Below are 21,317 nucleotides of genomic sequence, written 5' to 3'. Positions count from 1 at the left end.
TTTATGGGCTGTAACATATTTTTATACGGTTTAAGTATATATATAAATATATATTAGCATTGATATTTGGGTTGAGTTTTGTTCGGCTCACTAGAGAGATGTAATATGTTGTGAAAGTATTTTTGTTCTGCTTTTGGTGATAAAGAGTTCATCCATTGGGAATTTGATTTTTATTGTGACGTTACGTAAATGATTGTATGTGCATATGACATTTGCCTTATTACATGTTAAATTTTATTTAATTTTTGTATTAAAACTAATGTTGTTTATGTAAATATGAATATTGCTGTTCTGTTTAATTCAGACTATGATTGTGACCAGGTAATGTGCACTTTCTATTGTAATAGTATACATATTGCTGCATTTTCTAGTGTCTTTCATATTTGTTGCTTAAATGAGAATCTTTGTGATACTGTCAGTTGTAAATGTGAAAAGTAAAAAGATTGATGTGGTTAAATTTTCAATAAACGTGTCTGTATTTTCATTTTTATAAGCTACTTCACAAGATTATAAGTGGATTGATATACAGCGGCATAGAACAGATTACCGTATAGTCATCATATTACACTCCTTCGCCCCAGAATTCCCTGAGCTTTGCTAAAATCTCATTGTGCAGCTTCTCACTGGCATATGACATCTCCTCTGCTGTGCTTACTCCAAAAATTTCTGCCTATGCATTATTTATGGCGAGTTAAACTTTCTTATATGTCTCCCACGGTTGGGATTTTGCAGGAGCACCAGAACTGCCAGCACTATTGCATTCAGCTGCTCTGTTACAGTCGCCTTTGTTTTGTGTTTTATTGTGTAGTTGTCTCAGTGTAGGCACTGCACAAATGTATGTTAATCCCTCTCTTCTTCTCCTCATTTATTTGTTATTCTTGATGCTGGTGATAATAATAGTTATTATGAAGCATGTAAAGCATAGCGTACAAGGTTTGACAATACCAGATGAAAGAGAATGTGTTTCATATATTTATGGCCCCTTCGTGACAATTATTTCTATAAATGTTCATTCGGTCAATCAACAAAGTTGATCAACCATTATCATAACAAATAATTGATTACCTAATTGAATAATTCCAACGATGGAATGTTACATAGGTTTGAAATACCTGCTTTATCAGCCCTTAAAAGAGCCCAGATTGAAACGAAAAACAAAAACAGTAGTTCAAGTTGTGGCATTTAGCTCACCTCATGTATTTGGTGACATAGCAAAGGCTTTGGTGTATTTGGTGATATAGCAAAAGCAAACGATCTTTGTTAATGCTAGAAACTATATATATATATATATATATATATATATATATATATCCATTAACATTTTCTGCTCTGTTGTACCTAGCAGTGCCGAGTTTCATTCCTGACAACTATAGGATAAAGCAAATAAGAAACTGGGTTTTCTGTTTGTAGTTTGCATCCTGCCACGGTGGCTCACAAGCTTTGGAGTTAACTTTAGTGCATGTCTGGCTTGCATGTTCTAACTGCATTATGTGGCTCCCCTCTTGCAGTCCAAAGAGCTTCAATAAGCGTCACTCGCAGAGGTGGAGAGTTCAGGTTCAAATCTTGGTTTGGATTCGTACTTTCTGAAGCTGAACTTTCCACCTCTGCTCAGTGGTGTGTGTAAATTGCCCATGGTGCATGTGTGTCTGTGTAGCCTTTGACGAATGGACATCCTTCCTTCTGATCGGCTGCCTGTCCAGTGTGGCTTATTTTTAGCTATTTTTTGACATCACAAATCACAATGAATGGAAATTGCATCACTTAAGTTTTTTCATTTTCGTACTGTACAAATCAAACAATTGGCTGGTTCAGAAGCTAGATTTCATTTGAACTATATTAGGTATATTCAGTAACACTTTCAATGAATGCCATGTTTATAAGAATCTATGAACACTCACATAACATATGCATTACAAATGTGGCCATAAATATTTATGAAAAGGCATAACACATTATAGCCATTTGTATTATGCTTTATGAATGCGTGATGAAGCTCTCATCCATAATATACTATAGATGTTACCTTCATAATGCATTACTGTACTGTATAATGGTTAGTATAAGACTTAAGGATTCTTTGTACTCCAGTATGAAGCAGAACATTTACGAAAATCATGATACATGTACAATGCATGCAAGTTCCCGCAGATGATGTAAATATATACACATCTATCTAAATGTACACTGTAAATAGATATTTCAGAATTTTTTGATTGTGGAATTCAGTGCGAAACAGCTTTTTTTAGTTTTTATAGCTTATAAACAAGTACATTTAAATAGCTTATTAAAATAGTGTCGTAGTTCTCAGAAAGAAACAGCTGTCTTAAAGCAAAAACATTAATTCATTACATTTTCCACAGTAAACAAGCTAGATGACTAATGAATCAATGAAAATGCTTTTACCTTTAACCATGTACAAAATAAACAAACGTGTTCTTTTTTCTCTAATGACTTGTTCAGACTGATGGGTTTCTGTGTTACTAGTGATGCAGTTTCCCCACTAGCACAGCTTGCAAAAACAAAGCTGAATGAGAGCAGAATCCATCTATATTTCAAGATCTGCAGGTAACAGTGTGTATTTTGGGTTTGTTTTTTTGAAAGATTTTTGACACCTTCAGTGGTTGGTGGCAGACTTTACTGCTGCGAATAAAACGATAAAAAACATGACAATCTACATGGCCTGTATCACAATACCTCCTGCAAGAACTTTAAATTGGACTTGTTATGAAGTTTGAACGATGCAAAAATGCACATGCATAGCTGTTATGAATACAGCTGTAATGAATAAAACTAATGAGCACATAGTACTTTAGAATGCTGAATTATTTTGTTGTACGGGGGAAATGATGTAGACAGTATGCTTTGGGTCACATGGTGGAAAGACATCCATCCATCCATAGTTTTCTATATCTGCTTATCCTATGCAGGGTCACGGGGGTCTGGATCCTATCTTAGAAGCTGTAGGGTGCAAGGCAGAGGACAACGCAAACCAGGGACACCAACCCATCGCAGGGCACACACACGATTCACACATATGGGCAATCTGGCAAATGGAAAGGTATCACAGGAACTTAATTTGGATAAAAGTTGACTCCTGAAATACCTTAAGACGTTTTCAGTGGTTGAACAAAAATAAAATAAAGGATGATAGTTACAATAATATGGAGTTTTGAAGCTAAAAATGACACCAGTGAAGCATGCATATATTCTATGTACGTTAGTAAGGTTTATTGAAGAAAGAAAGGGCTGGACAGCGATTGATCCTGAAAGGAGTGAAGACGGTGAAGGTCACACTGAATGCGACAGTAGCGCAAGGAAGAAAGCGTAACATCAGCGGTGAAGGTAAAGCAAAGGTGAAGCGAGTGAGCAAGGAAAGGCACAAGCGCCGGTAGGATCAATGTTTAGGCCCATGAAGATGTCAATTAACGTCAGCTTGATATCCACAAGAAAAACACGTCTGACCTGGAAGGAAGATATATGATGAGAGAAGGGTTGAACTGAATAGGGCTCTGACAGGATGAAATGCAGTTCAGTGCATGAAGATTTTCAAAGGAAAGGACCTTGGAGCTGTACAGCCTCAGCGAGCCGGATTATAAGATGCACGCGATTTTTGGGATCGCACTCAAAAACGATCGGTTGTGAGTGAGATGGCTGAACACGGTAACACACTCTTGGAAAGGGAAGCATTTAGACTTTAACCCGCCTGATCTATGACCATGATTTACTGTTTTTATTCACTGCTTTATCTAGTCTTTTGGACTGTTGTAATTCTCTAGTTCCTGCACTTGAATCCTATCCATTAGATTACAGCATGGAATATTTTATTATATAATGTTTTTTCCCTACCCTAAGTTCACAGGCTGCCACACTCCATCGAGCTCAGGATCCTTCAGTTCAATTAAATTATCACAGTATTTAATTAATGTTATTTTGACCATGTGTTACACTTAACCTTGATTGAAGACCTGTTACTGTCAGGATAAGCGTCTGAATAGTCTAAATACCTGATGTAAGGGGTGTTGAATGTGATGTGATTGTTGGTGCCAGATGTTCTGGGTCTTGCATCTCAGAAGCAGCTACTTTCCAGGGATATTCACATACTGCAATGTCTAGAGTTTACAGAAACTGATGTCAGGTCAGGTTGGGCATCATGCACTCATACAGCGCATTACCCTGCCCACCACATGACGAAACACCTCGGGATCCCCGTTGGTGACCCCCCAGGCCAACCGGCATTCAAGTCCCACCCTCCAGAAATGGCCATCTATCTACCACAGCCAGGTGTTACGTGGGCGTCCCCTTGGCCTGGTCTGGCAGCTCAGGTCCTCAGCAATGAGGATCCTGTGAGCTGGATCACGCTTAGGGTAACGCGCCACATGACCGTAGTTCTGCAAATGACGCTCCCTCTCAATGGGGGTAATGTGCCTCGTTTGGGGCTCCCTGATCGCCTCACACCCCTATCCAGCGACCTCATGACCTCCCATGCTCTCCCAATCCATCTGGTGACTTCATAGGAAGAGTCACCACAGACATGAATGACATGAAGGTAAGTGAACCTCTCGATGAGGTTGACACTCTCTCCGCAGACAGATACACTACTGATGTCTGTGCGCTAGAGCTCATTAAATGCCTGATCTTGGTTTTGAGCCAAGACACTCCTTGCCATGGGCGTCGCCACCATTAAATCACATTTCATAATTATTTGTTTGGACCCCCCCCCCCCACATTTAACACAAAATATTAGTTTTGTGCCAGTGTGTCCCCCCCACATTCAAAATGCTTCTGATGCCCCTGCTCCATGCTCAGTATCTTGAGAGCCCCCGTGCAACCTCAATGAGATTGGGTGGGTCACAACCAACTGGAGGATCAGCCCCAAGAACTGTGGACCCAGAGATGTCCAGCATTCTAGCCCGAGAGTCAGCCTTAAACAGCTGCTCAAAGTAGCCGACCCAGTAGGTAACAACTGCAGTGTCAGTTCCATCCACCTGCCTGAATGGGCCTCCTCAAATGAGGACCTGAGTGCTGCCATACAGGCCTGACCCCACTGACTCTCCGGCTGTTTCATCTCTTCCAGGGATGAGGCTCTCGAGGACTTTCTCCCATCCCCTTCATCACACACGCAGCCTTCCTCCAGGTGGCTACAGCAGAGCCACTCCCACGGAGAACAGAAAAGAGTCTAAAATTGGTATAATGAACAAAAAAATTCCTTTTGGGGCAGTTATGTTGAAGGAGGTCAGAGGAAAATTGCCAGACTAACAAAAAAGCTACAAGTGCAAAAACAACATCTCAGTACAAAATTGTTTGTAGAATGGCTTCTATGAACATACAATTCATCTACTTTTAAAGAGGTTCTGGACTCACTGTTGGGTCCTACACAGTACTAGCTAGGCCACTTAGGAGTATATATACAGTATTTGTATGTGTGTGCATTTGTGCTCACATTCCACCTCTGCTCTGGTTTTGTATGCTGTGATTTTCCTCCCAGTCTCCAAAAACCTGCAGTCATGGTGACAGGCATCTCTAAACTGGTGTCATTGTATGATTGCGTGGGTAAGCATATACATGTATGTGCCTTTTGACCTGTGCTGCCAGGAATAATCTCCATGCCCCTCCGTAACCCCGGTGGTTAGGTATACATACACCAAAGACTCTCAAGTTACTACACGGCTAATGCAGCTAAACATGGTATGAACATTTTTCAAAATGATGGTACTGTAATGTAACATATCTACATTTCACTAAATAGAGAAACAGAGCATTCTTTCTGAGTCAAACCTTACAGAACTCTATGGGGGTGCTCAAAGCCCACATTATCACACCATCATTACAAAAAGATACAAAATAGAGCACAACTTACATGGTTTAAAGCAGGGCTGCTGAGACCTTTTAACCAAAGGGCACGTTCACTACCATTCAGACTTTCAGGGGACCAGACTGAGGGTGTAAAAAGTCTTCGTTCATTGTCACCATTCTTCATTAAATGTTCAACATGTTACTAACTGTTAATTTTGATATGGTGTCAATAGTTTACACACATAAATTTTAATCATCACATTTTAAAATTTGAATGCAAGTAAATAATGTATTTTTTTTCCCTTCACACAACAAAAATGCAGAAGAAGCTTTCATCTTGTCACATGTGCAGTGTACAGTGTTCCCATGTCATGTACATGTGCAGTGTACAGTGTTCCCATGTCATGTACATGTGCAGTGTACGGTGTTCCCATGTCATGTACATGTGCAGTGTACAGTGTTCCCATTTCACCTAATGAGCTCCACAGTTCTGTCAGTGTTGTAAATGGACTCCTGCTCATTTCACACAGTCGGGCTTCTCCCCCCAGTCACACAATTTAGTAGAACTATCTTGTTATTTCTGCATTTTCTCATACTTTTTACACCTTGTTCCGATGGGCTCATTTTTGCCAATATATTTATAATCTCCTTGTGCCTCCTGAAAACGTCCTTTCAAGGTGCAGTGGGCAGTGCCTTAGTCTTCATGATAAGCATGACTGATTTCATCTGCTCCTTCCGCTGTAGGACCTCATGAAACCAGTAATATTTATTCTTGCCACCATTTTTAATTCTGGTGTGACTATTTTGGTATATATGGAATTCCTCAGAATGAAATTACAAATATGGTTGGCACAGTGGTGCAGTGGTCAGCACTGTTACCTCTGTGACCAGGGTTGGGGTTTCCCACCATAGTCAAAAGCATGCGGAGGTTAATTGGTTACCAAATTGCTCATGACTGTGCCCTGTGATGGGTTGGTGCCCCATCTTAGGCTGTTCCCTGCCTTGTACTCCAGACCCCCGTGAGCCTGAATAGGACAAGTGGTTTTAAAAAATGCATGGATGGACAGAAATTACACATATAATTGGTTCAATATATATCAGTTAAGTAATTCTGGTCATCATTGTGAATATAATTGTAATAACATTATAAATGCTCGAATATCCTGAGAGAAACTTTTACATTATAGAAAAGTAGAAAAATAGTAGAAAAATAATTTTAATTTCATGTAGCAAAGCAAAATGTAAAATAATGAAGCTTTCTGAAGGCAATATAAATTCAACCTCATTCCTGTTTTTCCCCTCAGTGGTTTTAATTTCCTTAGTAAGAACTGACTCAATCCGAAATGTTTCAACACACCAAATAGCTGCCCTCCTTCCAGTTAACTGAAAAATCATGCAAATCAAGAAACCTTGAGCTCCGCAATTTTGTTTTATTTCTGAATCATATTCCTTATGGAAGTGTTTCCAACTGCAGTTTGACCCTTTAGGCATCTTTTAGCATCGCAAGTTTATTGGAAATGCAACTACTGAACTACAGATTTGAATAGAAAGCAAAAAACACCCACACTGTGAGAATATATTCGTAAGATTCTTTTAATGTATGGGGTGATGAGATGCTTTGTTCTGTAGTTAAATATGCAGGAAAAAAATCTTTTCATGAGAACATCAGGATTATCTAATATATACCAGATACATCTGCAAGAGATTATGGAATACTAGCAATTAAAGGCAAATATGGTTTGAACTTTTCTTCATTTGACTCACAATTTGTCTACCTCTCTAACGGGATCGTATCAAAGACACGGGTGATGTAATGTTAGTCTTGCGTCTTTGCGCCAGTTTCTTCTTCTGTTAGGCTACTTTGTATCGGTTCATTTGGCAGAGAAACCGGTAGCTTCCGCTAGAATCCAGTGTGAGGAGAAAGCTGGGTAGCATTAAATTTCAAAGTAGGAGCAGTCCATTACAGCCGGGACAGGGGGTAACTTTGTCTCTGTGTTGCTAAAAATGCAAATAACAGATGTGTGTCTATAATTTTAATGATCATATTACATCCATAAATGCAAATTCTGGAAATTTTGTGTTCAAGGGGTCCCAGATGGCTGCCTACACTTGCCTTAAGGAAAGCTGGCCCCTGCTTGAGTTAAATGATCAAAAACCAAAGTGTCAGTAAACCATTACATCAGCGAAGAGAAAACATTGCTCTCTATTATATCTGTCACAGTTCTTATATGTGGTCGGGCCAGATGTATCAGAGGAAGGTCAATGAAATGTACAGCACAGGACTCCTCCGTGCAACAGTGTTGTTCAGTACTGTGTGACAAATTAAAAATGTATTGTATTAAGAATCTGTTGCAAATCTAAAAAGCCAGATGGTTTGTGGTCTATTGTAAAATTTAAAGAGTCTGTCATAAGGTTAACAGGATCATGTGGTTATGGAAAACAATTCGTTAGATGTGTTTAAAACCAGTTTAAGGTGAGTTAAAACTTTTAATCAGTTCATTATTTGTGTCATCCTTTATTGTTCAAAGTTGAACTGTAATTTTATCATCTGTGGCCTGTAATATGGTCTTGATTTGTTAGTCTGGAATACATTGCTTTTGTCCCCACCCACATATCCGATGTAACATTTAACATTACACATGACACTACAATACAGCACAATGCATTACGATACATGGTAATTTCTAAGAACTATGTACAAGGTTGGCGCCAGTCCAAACTCCACTGTATTTCTGGTGCTACACTGCCTCCCCCTTTGGGGATAACCATCCCGGCGCCCCTACAAAGGCCCACAAGCACCCTGGGCAGCAGTGAGTTCTCTGGGGCCATGGGCCCCCGAGTCCACTGCTGTACCTGTCCTGACGATGACTGCTCCGAGTGGGCTAGGGGCTGGTATGGAACCAGGCGGTCGCCATACAGCACGACTGCCCTGCGCTGCTCAAGCATCTGCACCCTCTATACCACCTTGGTGATCTGTTCCAGGACCTCCCCAAGGCTCCTCCAGTGGCTGTCAAGCTTGGGTGACCACCTCTTCCTTCTGATGGGGCAGTACACCCAAACAGGTGCCCCAGGCTTGAAGGCCTGTCCCTGGTAGCAGAAGTCATACGCACTCTTCTGTCTGGCCGTGTCCACGCCTTGATGGTCCCTGGCCAGCTTGTGCATGACATCTATGCGCTTCCAGAGCTAGCACAAGTAGTTCTGTCCTGGATTCACTAGCAGCTCTGACTTAGGGGGCGAGCCAAACACCAGCTCCACTGGGGTCTACAGCTCATGACCAAATATGAGGGAGGCGGGGGTGCAGCCGGTACTCTCCTACACTGCTGCGGAATCCGCCCACAGGACCAGGGGAAGGTGGGAGTCCCAGTCATGCTGGCGGTCTACGAGGATCACCATCTGTACAGCTAGGGTATGGTGGAACCACTCCACCAGTCCATTGCTCAGTGGGTGAAGAGGGTGGTGCAGGTCATCGCGAATCCTAACCCCTGGCAGACCTTGCCGAAGTTCCTCCCTTGGTTGCTGTGCAGCTCCTCGGGGGCCCCAAACCTGCAAAGAAACTCTTCGGACAGTTTAGTCGCTGTTGCGGTGGGGCTCATATTGGGAACTGCATATGCCTCAGGCTACTTCGTAAAGTAGTAAATGGTCACGAGTATGTGGTGGTTCCCAGCCTCGGTGTGGGGGTAAGGGCCTATTATGTCCACCCCCTCACGCTCCATGGGGACGCCCACCAGATACTGCTGCAGGGGAGCGTGGGACTGTCAGTGCACGCATCTCAACAGTGCACGAATAGCTCGGTGTTCTATCAGCAGCCAGGCTCGTAGAAGCGCTCTAAAGTTTTATTTACCCTGAATTGCCCAGCACTGATGGCTCCATTTACTGAGCTCAACACGGATGGGCGCAGGCTCTGGGGCACTAACAGCTGCAACAGTTCCCCTGCACCATCCGCTGATCGCCAGTACCAATACAGCAACCCCTTCTGCCTGTCCAGTGTCCCACTGGAAGTGGTAGGCTGGAAGCTGAGGTCGCCTCTCAGCCCGGTTACCTGCTCTTGCACAGTCTCTCCCTTACCCTGAAATACATGGTGTCGCTGCTCTGATCTGCGATAAGCTGCTGGCAATCAAAGTATAGGTGGGCCTGGGTGCCTGGAGTTTTGCGGGCAGTGGTTGCCACCTTGGCTTGCTGCTCTCGGTTCTCCAACCAGCAGCAATGATGGCAACTCATAGTGATGCAGTGTCTCTGGGAGAGGGCATCCACATTCCTTTGCAGCTTCCCAGGGTGATGCTCGACCTTGAAGTTGAACTCCAACCAGAACTTCCAACCAGCGGGCCAGCTGGATTGTGGAAACTCGGGAGCCATGTCAAGGATACGTGGTCCATCAGCAACCAAACTGCCGCAGAGGTAGGGGCGGAACATGCTTACATGCCTGTACCACGGCTACCTGTAGCAGTTCCTGTTGGGTCACGCAGTAGTTGCACTCCTGCCTACTTAGCGTTCGTCTGAAACATGCAACCATGCGCTGCCCTCTGGGTCCCACTTGTGAAATCACAGTACCGAGCCTCTCACCACTAGTGTCTGTGTCCAGCAAAAACAGAAGACACAATTCTGGGTATGCTAGCATGGGAGCATCGGCAAGGTGTCCATCCAAGTGAAACCACATCCCTTCTCTGCAAGATCCAGCAGTTTTGCAATGCTAACAAACTCCTTAACAAAGTGCCGGTATCACAACGCTAGCCCCAAGAAGCGACGCAGCTCTTCAACTGTATGTGGAGTTGGCCAGTTCTACACTGTAACCATCTTCTCGGGGTCGGTGGCCACGCTGACAACGTGACCCAGAAAGTGTGGGCAATGAGTTCCATCCATGAGGCAGTCAATGTACTGTAGAGGCTGCTAGCCTTGCCCTGGCTGTCCACTCTGGGAGCAGCTGTAGGGGTTCAGAGTGGCGTGTGTTGTGGGTGACGCTCCCCTTACGGTGCCACCCACCCAGCGTTTCCCAGATGTTCAGGGCAAAGGCGAGGTGCTGGTGCAGAGTAGCAGTGGGCAATGTGTCCTGGTCCTCCACAGCGGAAGTTTCTGGTGAGGAGTGGGAGCAGTAGCAGCAGCTGCAACATGCGTATCTCTAGTCAGCTCTTCAGCGGCTCCCCCTCCAGTGACATTGTTAGGTGGGCTGCCATTTTGCAGGGGGACAAGCCACTGAGACGCACTGCCAGCCAGACCTGGGTCAGGTAGGGCTCCAGGAGAACCTTTCCATCATAGTGGGGCAGCTTCGGGGGGGTTTTATTGCGACTGGCTGCATTCCTCTGCCATGCGCTGTTGCTCGTGTAGGTGGGGGTGGGGGCACTAATGCCATCAGCTTGCTCTGGGAAGGCAAAGTGCTCAGATCCCCTTGGGCTGGCTGAGCCCCTTTTGGCGTGGGCTTCTACTTTGGGCTCTTCTTCTTCCTCGATCATCCTCCCCAGCTCTGACACCAATGTAGCATACCGTTTATCCAAGGCGTGGAAAGCGTAATAAGCAACAGGAGCCAATGGGATTCAACTGCTAAGTGGCATTTATTTCACCCCTGCCAGTCACTCTCCAACGTACCCACATTGGCCACCGTGCCTATTAGCCCGCTTATTCCTAACCTGCACAGTGGGTGCACACAGACACACGTGCAATGTACCACAATTAACATTACATGTGACACTATATATCGTACAGCAGAAGACATTATGATACATAGTAATTACTAAGAACTACTGTATGCAGAAGGTTGGCACCGGTCCAATATGCCGCAATCCCCATGGTACCTCCAGTGACACACTATCCTCAGTAAAATGTAAATGCATTATGTACAGTTGTTGGTGTATTCTTTCTTATGTGATTAAACCTCAGTGAAATTCTACATATGCCTGTACTGTAAATATGTATCCTACTACAAACTACTTGTTTTGTGAATGTTCTGTTTGGAAATTGTATATGTGTTTGATAAAACATTTGGCTAAATAATCTGACTGAGGAAACATCCCTCTGATTTTTTTTGTGATTATTTCTCCCCATTTTCAGAGGCGTAACAACTGTACATAAAACAGTCACATGCTGACTGTGGGGACGCCCTCAAGCTATAAAGATACTGAAATCTACATTTCAACATTACATGTTTCATCAAAAGGTTTTTTTTCCGTGCAACATTAAGGGGTCAGCATTCATGGTCGTACTGAAAAGGCATACTGATGACTTAAAAAAAAAATCATGGATAAGTTTATGGAATATTCATTGTGTCTGTTATTAAATAAAGTTACTAAATATTGATGATGTGGTAAATCATCTGATAACTTGGCAAGCATGGTTACAGCTGGCATATGTATGAGCTATTTGTAGGGATCAGCAGCAACTATATGTCTTCTGTATGGCTGGCAGATAAAATATTCAGCTTGTACATTGTGAAATAATTTTCTGTTGGCCAAGTCTGCCTCATCTGTCCCTTTTCCAGCTTTAATGGGGATTTGTCCATGGTTCACAGCACACATAATATTAGGAAACCCAGCAAGAAAATGTGGAGGCGGTGTGTAGTAACAGGGCACATGCCAGTGAGCAGAGGTCACCATTCTCTGGGTTTCATAAAACCCACTGTACACCCCCCCCCATTTAAAAACTTAACTAACAAATTAGATGGACTTGTAATTTTATGATTTGCAAGCAAAAATCTACGCATCATTTACCTTATACCATGACATATTACCACTTTGTTTAGTTCTCTGAATTTCTAAAAAAAATGCCTCACTGGGGGTGGGGGGTGGGAGATATAACCCTTTTTGTAGTATCTTGTTATTCAGTTTTTATTAACACTTCTGAGAGTATGTAATATAATTTAAAGAATCATTGTTGTACTGCATCCTTGCACTGGATAACCAGTTATGTAAAATGGATGGATCACTATTTTACTGGAAATTGTGCTCCATTCCTCTGCCAGGCTCTCCTGGATGGCACATAAATTTCATATCGATCCTCATGCTGATTGATCATTATGCATCTTAACGTTCAACAAATCTACCCGTAACACGTTACAACCACAGGAAGCATTCCTCTGATTACTTACGTAATGCACATACTGTACCTTTTGATTTTTTTTAATCCATCCATCCATCCATGGAGTATATTCCAAGCGGCACAAAGCACGGGGCAGCGGCACCCTACAGAGGAAGCTATAGCAGGACGCTGTTCAGAGATATTCTGGACACGTTATTATTATTATTTTTTAAATAAGTCAAATCAAAACACTTTTTATACTGAATCTGCATTAGAGTGGAATGTTAGGTCTGATATTTTGTCAGACAGACCAGCATTCCTTGGGTATTTGGTACACATGTTATTCTCTTGTAACTCTGGTCACATTCTAGAACAAGTTCCGTATTCACTGTGAAGTTTCATACCGTGAGTTGGTTACAATTTCAGCCATAGAATTCACATGTATATTTCATCATTTCTGAGGTGATGCTCAAGTTGTAACTCCTTTATTTTCTTCTCTTGAGTTGTTTTGGTTAATGTGCAATATAATTATTCGTGTTTTAACTTTTCTTCATCTTCCTTCGGCAAACGCAAGAAGCTGCAATAATGGTCCACGTTAGACACATCAGAGGAAAAGCACATATTTCTGTCTGGCAGACTATTTAATTTTGTACAAACGTGTTCGTGTTGTAGGTTGGGTAGCTAAGGATGACACTGTGCGCTTCGGGATAGAGCAGAGTCCAGTGCTTTTCACTGTAGGGCTTCTTTATAAAAATAGCTGCATAAATATGGTTCACCATATTCTAATTATAAATTTGATGGAATCCAATATAAGTATCCTTATATACAGCAATTCTTAGCGTTTAATACAAAGAACGTACAAAGGTTAATAGGGCTCCAAATTATTGCAGCAGGTGGTATAATTAAAAAATTGTGTTAAATCCAGTTTGAGCAAAAAGGCATCATTTTCAACTCCAATAAACTAGTGAGCGGGTAACGCTACGTCAGTAAATGCACATTGAAAAGGTACATGTCAAAAGAGTGAAACTAAAATGAAAATGCAGTTTGCCTTTAATCCTTGTGTAAAAGGTGATCAGTGAAGGTCAAAAAACACATTTCTCAGGAATTCTTTTGTGATTAAAAACCGGATATAGTCTGATAGACATTATCATAAACACAGAGGTAGATAGTTCAGGTCCAGAAAGTAAAAATCCAGACCAAGATTTTGTTTCAACCCACCAGCTGCATATAAAGATTCACAGAGCGTTCAACTGGATGGTAGAAGCAAAATCTCGGTCTGGATCTTTTCTTTCCGGACCTGAATTATCCACCTCCACATAAACACACAAGTGATGTTTTGGACAGATTTTTCGCTTGATATGTGGGATGATGTTAAATATCAAAGAGAAAATGGCTGCACAATGCTTTGTTCATTATGGTTTCCAGCTGTGGTTTATACTTTAATAGTCCAATGCTAGTGTTCATAGCATTTGTATAGCTCATCCTCACATTTCTATTTCAAATGCTCCAGATTCCAGCCACAGTTTTGTACGCTCTTCTTCATCATGGGGTGACAATAATTTAGCTCAGTTTAAATTATTCTTGACAACTTCATGAATAAAAATAAAATTAAAAGGAAAAGCAAACAGAATTAACAACAAGTATCATAACACTATGATCCAGTCATACTGTTTGTTCATAAGTGAACTGTGATCATCACATTTTTTTCCCTCAGGAAAACACTGGCAACATTAAAACAGACTTGGGGGGGTGGGAGGGGGGTGGGGATGAAAAAAAAAACGTTTTAATGATATTCATATTAAATCTATACATCTGGTTTCCCTACATAGTCTGGCTTGGCCAATGTCTTACACAACATATTGAAATGAATGATTCAAAGTAGGTATAAATTTAATTCCACTAATAATAATAAAATAATAATAATAATAGTAATCATAACAACAACAATAGTGACAGTAATTGTATGCAAGTTTAAATAACCTAAGAATGAAGAGGATTGGCAGATTTAAATTCAGCCTATGACAAATTTCCATTAAATAATTGTTCCATAAGCCACCAGAAACACAACACTTGGAAATGTATTTCATTGGTGTTTTTCATCATAAACGTGAAACACGACATTCTTATTTTAGTTGCAGAGTGTAATCGCTATAACGGCTCGTATTGAATCATCTAAATACCGATCTTTCCAGAATGGGTTTTTGAATACACAGGCACATTTTACGGATCAAGATGTCCAATTATTCACCAGCTGAGGTGTATAACCAGGTGGCTATCACTGTGTACAGTACCAGATGTCTTCGGGCCAAGTTGCAATTGAAATACTATGGTTTTGCCTCACAGCATTAGCTTAACAGTCACATTACTTTCATTTCATGTAAACAGTTAAATATTCCGTCACTATGAGGTTGACACAAATAAGCTTTTTAAAAAAGAAATCTAAATAACTTAAACGTAGTCAATACTTATTGTAGAAATTACACTGTTTCTTGATCATTTACAATTATGGAATTAAGACTTATCTAATCTGTATATAAGTTATCGAACGACGAGGCAGGCAACACAAAGCTCAGACGGGCCGATGCAATCATCATGGCAGAAGGCACCACATCCTTTACACACGATCATCGCCTTCAGCCTGCAGGAGCATTTAAGCTGCAGTTCATCCACACTGTTCCGGTTGGCAAATTTGTGACTAGACACAGGTGTAGCCTGGAGTCTGGGATTTCCCACAGATTTCTCTATAACAGAGGCTGTTCTGTTCAGCTTCCCGTTGCTGAAGTGTATCGAGGAGTAGTTGCTATACACTTGTTGATGAGGATCTAGGTGTGGAGACTGCTGCGTAAAAACCTTTTGCTGCTCAGGGGCAACGAATGGAGGAACCGTAGAGGTTTTCGTCCAGTCATTTTGTTCATAGGATGCCTGCTTGCTATTAATTTCACAGCTGTTGCTTAAGTTGTCGTCAAAAGAAATTGGCTCCACTTTAATTCTGCTGCAAACACTTCCAGAAGTTAACCAGTTCAGATTCCTGTTCGTCTCCATGACTCCGGCTGCTTGCCTTTGATCTGACTGGATCTTTGGCAGGGCATTTGTTGAATGGGCTAAAGGCTTGTTCCGTGAGACAGTTTCAAAATAATCAGCCTGCATATTCCGCAGATTAGTCGGGTACGCACCTTTTTTAAATTGATCTGTAGTCATTGACTCCGGACCGTTTTGTCCCTGGTTCCTATTGAGCACTAATTTGTTTGGAATGGCACAGACAAATGGGCTTGTTTTGCAGGCTTGCACTGGAGCACTTAGGAGGCTGGAGTCCCTGTCTGCAGTTGGTGGTGGGTAAAATGGCCTTTGGGAGGTATCGCTTTCAGAGGAGAAGCTGCTGTTTTTATTGAGACCAGATACTCGTTTCTGTAAGCTGCAGGTGAAGAGGGGCCTCTTTGACTCTATAATCTCGAGGCTGGGCGTGATGCACCTTTGCCTCACATTTCTCCCCCCCCACTCCTGTACTATTTTCTGCCCCATGTCCAGTGCATTTAAATGAGCACCAAAGGAACAGGAGGAATTCCTGTTATCACCGTCCATAGTCGAATTTCCGGGATCAGGTTTGAAAAGGTCCATCTCTGCCAGAGCTGTGGTCACTTTGTTACTGGCAATGACATCTCGTTGTTGGAGGAGGCTTTGACCCACCATGGCCAGGCTATGAACCGCTCCCTTGTGGCTGAGGCAACTCTGAGCCTGCTCCATGGCAGTCCTCTCCGAAACCATGGGTTTACGTAGAGAGTTAGTGTGAAAAGGTGAGGGAAGCCTGTGTATCTCCAATCGGCCTCCAAGTCGAGGCTGAGGCAGCACCTTCTCTAGAGGCAGGTTTCCCTGCAGCAGCTGTGTCACCAGCGGATTGCTGGCTTCCACTGAAGATTGACGACAACTGGACCCACTACCGGCAGAAACCACTCTATAGTTCTCTGCAGCCAGTGAACACTTATTGGATGTGATGCTCCTGGGCTGCCTGTCATCCAGATGACGTGGAACTAGGTGTTGCCGAGGATTCAATGGCTCCTTAAAATCCCCAGTGTCACTGTTGTGGACTTCTGCTTTTGAAATGCCACGATTGGGGAAAACGCGGGGAGTCGTCTCATCCTTGCTTTCTCGTATGTCTAGTTTAAGATTACATTCTTGATGAGTTTTCTGGATGACTACTGTGTTCATATTCTTTGTTTCCTTCGGCCATATCTTTGATTCAATGTCACGGTCTATAGCCAAGGTTTTTTCGGCATGTTTGTAGAGTAAAGAGCTGTATATGAGATTAGCAGCTCCTCCTTCTGGGTCCGATTCCCGGTGGCTAACCTGTTGAGATAAAGGGATATTCTGCAGGACGCCATAGGTGCCATGCACTGTTTTACTGTTCCCTCTGGAGGCCGCACTGAAGGTGCCATTTTGCTCTGTTCTCTGGCGAAATGACTCAGCTCTGCTCATAATGGATTCCTGTAGGCGGAGAACAGTTTCTGTTTTAACACCTTTGATTGGTGGGTTGTGCTGGGTTACGGGCATAGTCGGGGAATTCTGATATGTAGCAGAAGAATGATCTACAATCACTTTGCATGGAATAGCTTTGTTTGTAACAGAATCTTCTGGAGGCAACTCTTTGCACTTAAATATGTCTTTTTGAGTTGCACATGCCTTTATTACTTCGGTTGTCATTATCTCCTTTTGATTTACAGATTTGTCTTTATGAGCCATAACTTGAAAGCGTTGAAGCTTATCACCATTCTCTTGATAGGCATGGTGGTCTTGGTAGTTAATTTTTGGTTTCTCATGAGCATGTGACATGCTGCTTTCCGGTACGTAGCAATGGAACCCATTTGATGTAGGTCTTGCAACAGCGGCACAGGTTGAGGAGGTTCTGATCTGGCCCATGTGGCTCTGATTCTCATTACCAAGAGATGAACAAGGCTGTGTATTAGTGGAAGGACAAACAGAAGATTCTGGAATCACAGATGGAAGTTCATGGTTATACTTTGGTAAGACAGCTCGTTGCGATGAGCTCAGAATTGAGGTTTTGGCACCGGAAGGGGAAACTTTTAAGACGGAACTTTGCAGGCTAGAACTACAAACAGATACAAGAACTGAGGAACTGGGAGGAATGGAACAAAGACGAGTAGACACTGGTACTTGACTGTTACAAACAGCACTTTCTTTTGCCCTTGGATCCTCAGTATTTGTCATTCTAACTTGGGACACACTATTCAAAGTTTGGTGAACTGGAAAACAGCGAACAGAATTTGGCACCGATATACTGACTACAGATGGTGGAATGGCAGTTTTGTTTTCTGATGGTTTTAAGTTGGTACTGGGTAGTTGAACAAGTGTGAGGCAGTCACTGGGAGATCTCCTGTTAGGGTTGGCGATAATGACACCAGCTGCACAATCCCTTGTCATGTTGAACGGTAGCTCTGAGGAATGATGGTCCTCATTGTGCTGCTTGGTGCTCTTAGCATGATGGTGAACCTGAGGTCGGGCATGATGCTTAGGGAAAAGCTTCACCTTGGTCTGCTCTTTGATGTGGGCTAGTGTGCGCGTCTTGCATCCATCGGCAGGAGGTCCTCCCTCCCCAGCAGTGATATGCGCAGCTGCAGCGATGGCTGCAGCGGCTGCAGCCTCCCTCTGGGCACGAGCCTGATGAGCCCTGGCCTTGATATCTGCCAGAGTCCTGGCACCAAGGTTTCTCCCTGGAGATGAAAGTTTAGCTTCTGGCTTGGACACAGATTGAGTCTTGATAATAAACGGCAAGCCGACCTTGGAGAGCTGGATCTAGAGGAAAAAAAATATCAACTTCATTACTATATTACAGATTTAGAACTAAATATTCTTGTAGTAATTTGAAAAACACTCCTTCCCATTGAACACGGTTATGCTGTTAATTCATACACTCATTGCCGTGGTTATAAAAATGTAATTACCTAAAATTCATTAAACCAAATGGCACCATTCTACATGACAAACAGAAAATATGGACTGTGGAAAAGCTTATTACAAACACTTTAGAAGAATATTAAAATACAAATTACAAACACATAGCGGTAGCAAAAACAACAATAACACATAATATTATTATGTTTTGCATGACTGCAGATTCATTTCGTAAAAATTTTGTGACTGCATATTGTTACATTTTCCCCAAAAACCTCTGCTTCTCAGAGGTGGTCCCTTTGTGCGATACAGTCTGTTTACAGTCTTTTTCCTACTCCCTTTGTATTAGCCACACCACTGTTATGTTAGCATTGGGTGTTCTCTTGTATATGCACACAGGAGTTTTCATGAAAGGAAGCCACTTCAGATCAAAGAGATGCTTTTCTTAATACATTCTTAATATATGAATGCATCGTTCTTTAAAAATAATGCTTGACGGTATATTGGTGAGATTCGGCATGCAGTTTCATGTAATTACCAAAAATAACAAGGGTAATGTTCTTCACATAACAGAACACAGCACAAAATAGCAATGACGACGGCACCGAAAAATAAAGCTGCCATTACACAGGAGGTAAAGAAATCACTTTAAATGTAATATGATCTTTCAAAAGGCACAATGCTGGCTTTGTTTGTGAAGGCAAGTTGGGCTTTTTTTGGATGGGTGAGCAGGGAGAGTCATGGGATGTGTTATTGAGACGTCAACACGATCAACACACAAACAATGTTTGCAGGTCTAATCATGTAAACAACCCAACAGGGACATTCACTGCGTGCTGCACTTTTTTGCATAAAACTGCCTTTGACAGACCCCCAAATATACAAATAAATGACAGTAGAGAAGTAACTGTAAGGGTGCAGACAGCAAAGGTAACCAGGGAATAAACCACTTTTGTATAACAAGAAAGTTCATAAAAAATTCAGGAAATGCAGGGGACCTGAGAGAACTCAAAGGGTTATGAGTAAATAGGGAGTAAACTAACGCAAGAGAGCATGAAAAACAAGGTCAGGGCAAGTGAGTGTAAAAACAGAGGAGAGACGTAATCACTCGGCTGGAGACGGAATAAGGGCATGGTGGCATTGGAGTGACAGCAGAAGACAAAGAGTGTGAGGGTGGACAAGGCAAAATTTAGACCTATGAGCGATGTGAGTGGTCAATGATAAAGAACTAGAGAATGTATAGATAAGTAGGGTATCCATTATGAATGCCCGGAGAAAGACAGAGGCCACAATGGAAACGAAGTGAAGAAACACGCCAAAGAGGAACATGGAGGCGGCAGGTGATGTTATTTGAAGGCACAGAGCCAGACGCGGAACAAGCAACCGGCTTTGCAGGGGCCATGCAGGCGACCCCAGTGGTGTGGAAAAAGCCCCAGTCCAAGACAGCACAGTCCAATTTTCAATTTGCAGAATGGCAGGTTTGAAAGGGCCAAGTATGGACGAATAAAGCCCATTGAAGAGGAGGATTTGCAGTGATACTGGCCTGGGCACAGAGACGAAGCTGGAAATGAGCAAACAGGGCAATGCAGACATGGGGGGTCAGGGATAGCATGGGGCCCTACACTGCCTGGGAGAGGGGCCAGCCCCCCCAGAACCCTGACCAGAATAAGTGCTTATGAAACGGATGGATGAAAATAACGTTACAGTTTATGAAAACTCTAGTTTCATAAAGCTGACATTGTTGATTTTAATTCAGCACAAGAATAGATAGCAGTAACAAAGGAAAGCTTAAACATAAAATCTATGAAAAGTTAGACTTGTCTGAAAGTTAGAAAATCATTAAACTTTCTTTCTCATTAAACTTTATAATTATTCCAAAATTCTGAATTCTGTATATTCTGTACTTCTAATACTAAAAATGAAGTGTTTACAGTTTTATTTACAGCATAAGTGAACTTTACGATTGTTTCTGATGGACTTTGATATTTATGTTGGCAATATATTAGTTTCTCGATTGCTTTGGCACATTTCTGAAATGTCAATTAAACATTTTCAAAACAATGTGTGTAACCCCACAAACCATAAAGTCACTTCTGCATGGCTTTACATCATTTCTCAATGTTTCCCACAAATTGCAAATGTTTTAGTACTTGTATGCTAATGATCTTGATTAGCTTTCATTTAGCATAATTATCGGTTAAGTCTGTTTGATCAAAATGGAAAATAGATTATGTAGTTTCCTAGTGAAATTACACATGCAAAGCTATTGTTCACCAACCAGAATGATTCAAGAGTACATTCAATGGATTGCAGTGAAACAGTGTCAATGTAACGTGATTGTGTCACCATTTTTTGCTGTTTTTGTGTTATACTGTGCTGTGTGACTTTTTATTTGCTATTTACTGCATCTTGAGACCATTTCAGTAAAGATATGAAGAAGATACAAGTGCATGCAAGTGCTTTCTTTTGCCAGTGAACTTTACGCACTGCAATGTAGAGCCTTGCAATGTTGAAACTGGTATTTCTGACAGGGAGAAAAATGTTTTCTGAAGAAAAATGGGCAGTCAGTGTCAGTAGGAAATAACGATCTTACAGAATTGTGGAGCTCAGGAGCATAG

General features: G+C 42.1%; 1 protein-coding gene across 6 annotated transcripts in view; it reads right to left on the bottom strand.

Moving 5' to 3' along the window:
- Positions 1-14,558: 14,558 nt before the first annotated feature.
- Positions 14,559-21,317, bottom strand: part of LOC125740398 (putative Polycomb group protein ASXL3) — a 72,909-nt gene continuing 66,150 nt past the window's right edge. For all 6 annotated transcript variants that reach the window (XM_049011373.1, XM_049011374.1, XM_049011377.1 and 3 more), the window contains one exon: positions 14,559-18,600. In XM_049011373.1, coding sequence (XP_048867330.1) covers positions 15,334-18,600 — 3,267 coding nt within the window. In that variant the 3' untranslated portion in view covers positions 14,559-15,333. The remainder of the gene's footprint in view (positions 18,601-21,317) is intronic.

This window comes from Brienomyrus brachyistius, chromosome 4, assembly GCF_023856365.1.
Source record: "Brienomyrus brachyistius isolate T26 chromosome 4, BBRACH_0.4, whole genome shotgun sequence".
Classification (NCBI taxonomy): domain Eukaryota; kingdom Metazoa; phylum Chordata; class Actinopteri; order Osteoglossiformes; family Mormyridae; genus Brienomyrus; species Brienomyrus brachyistius.
This window is presented reverse-complemented; position numbering and strand designations above follow the sequence as displayed.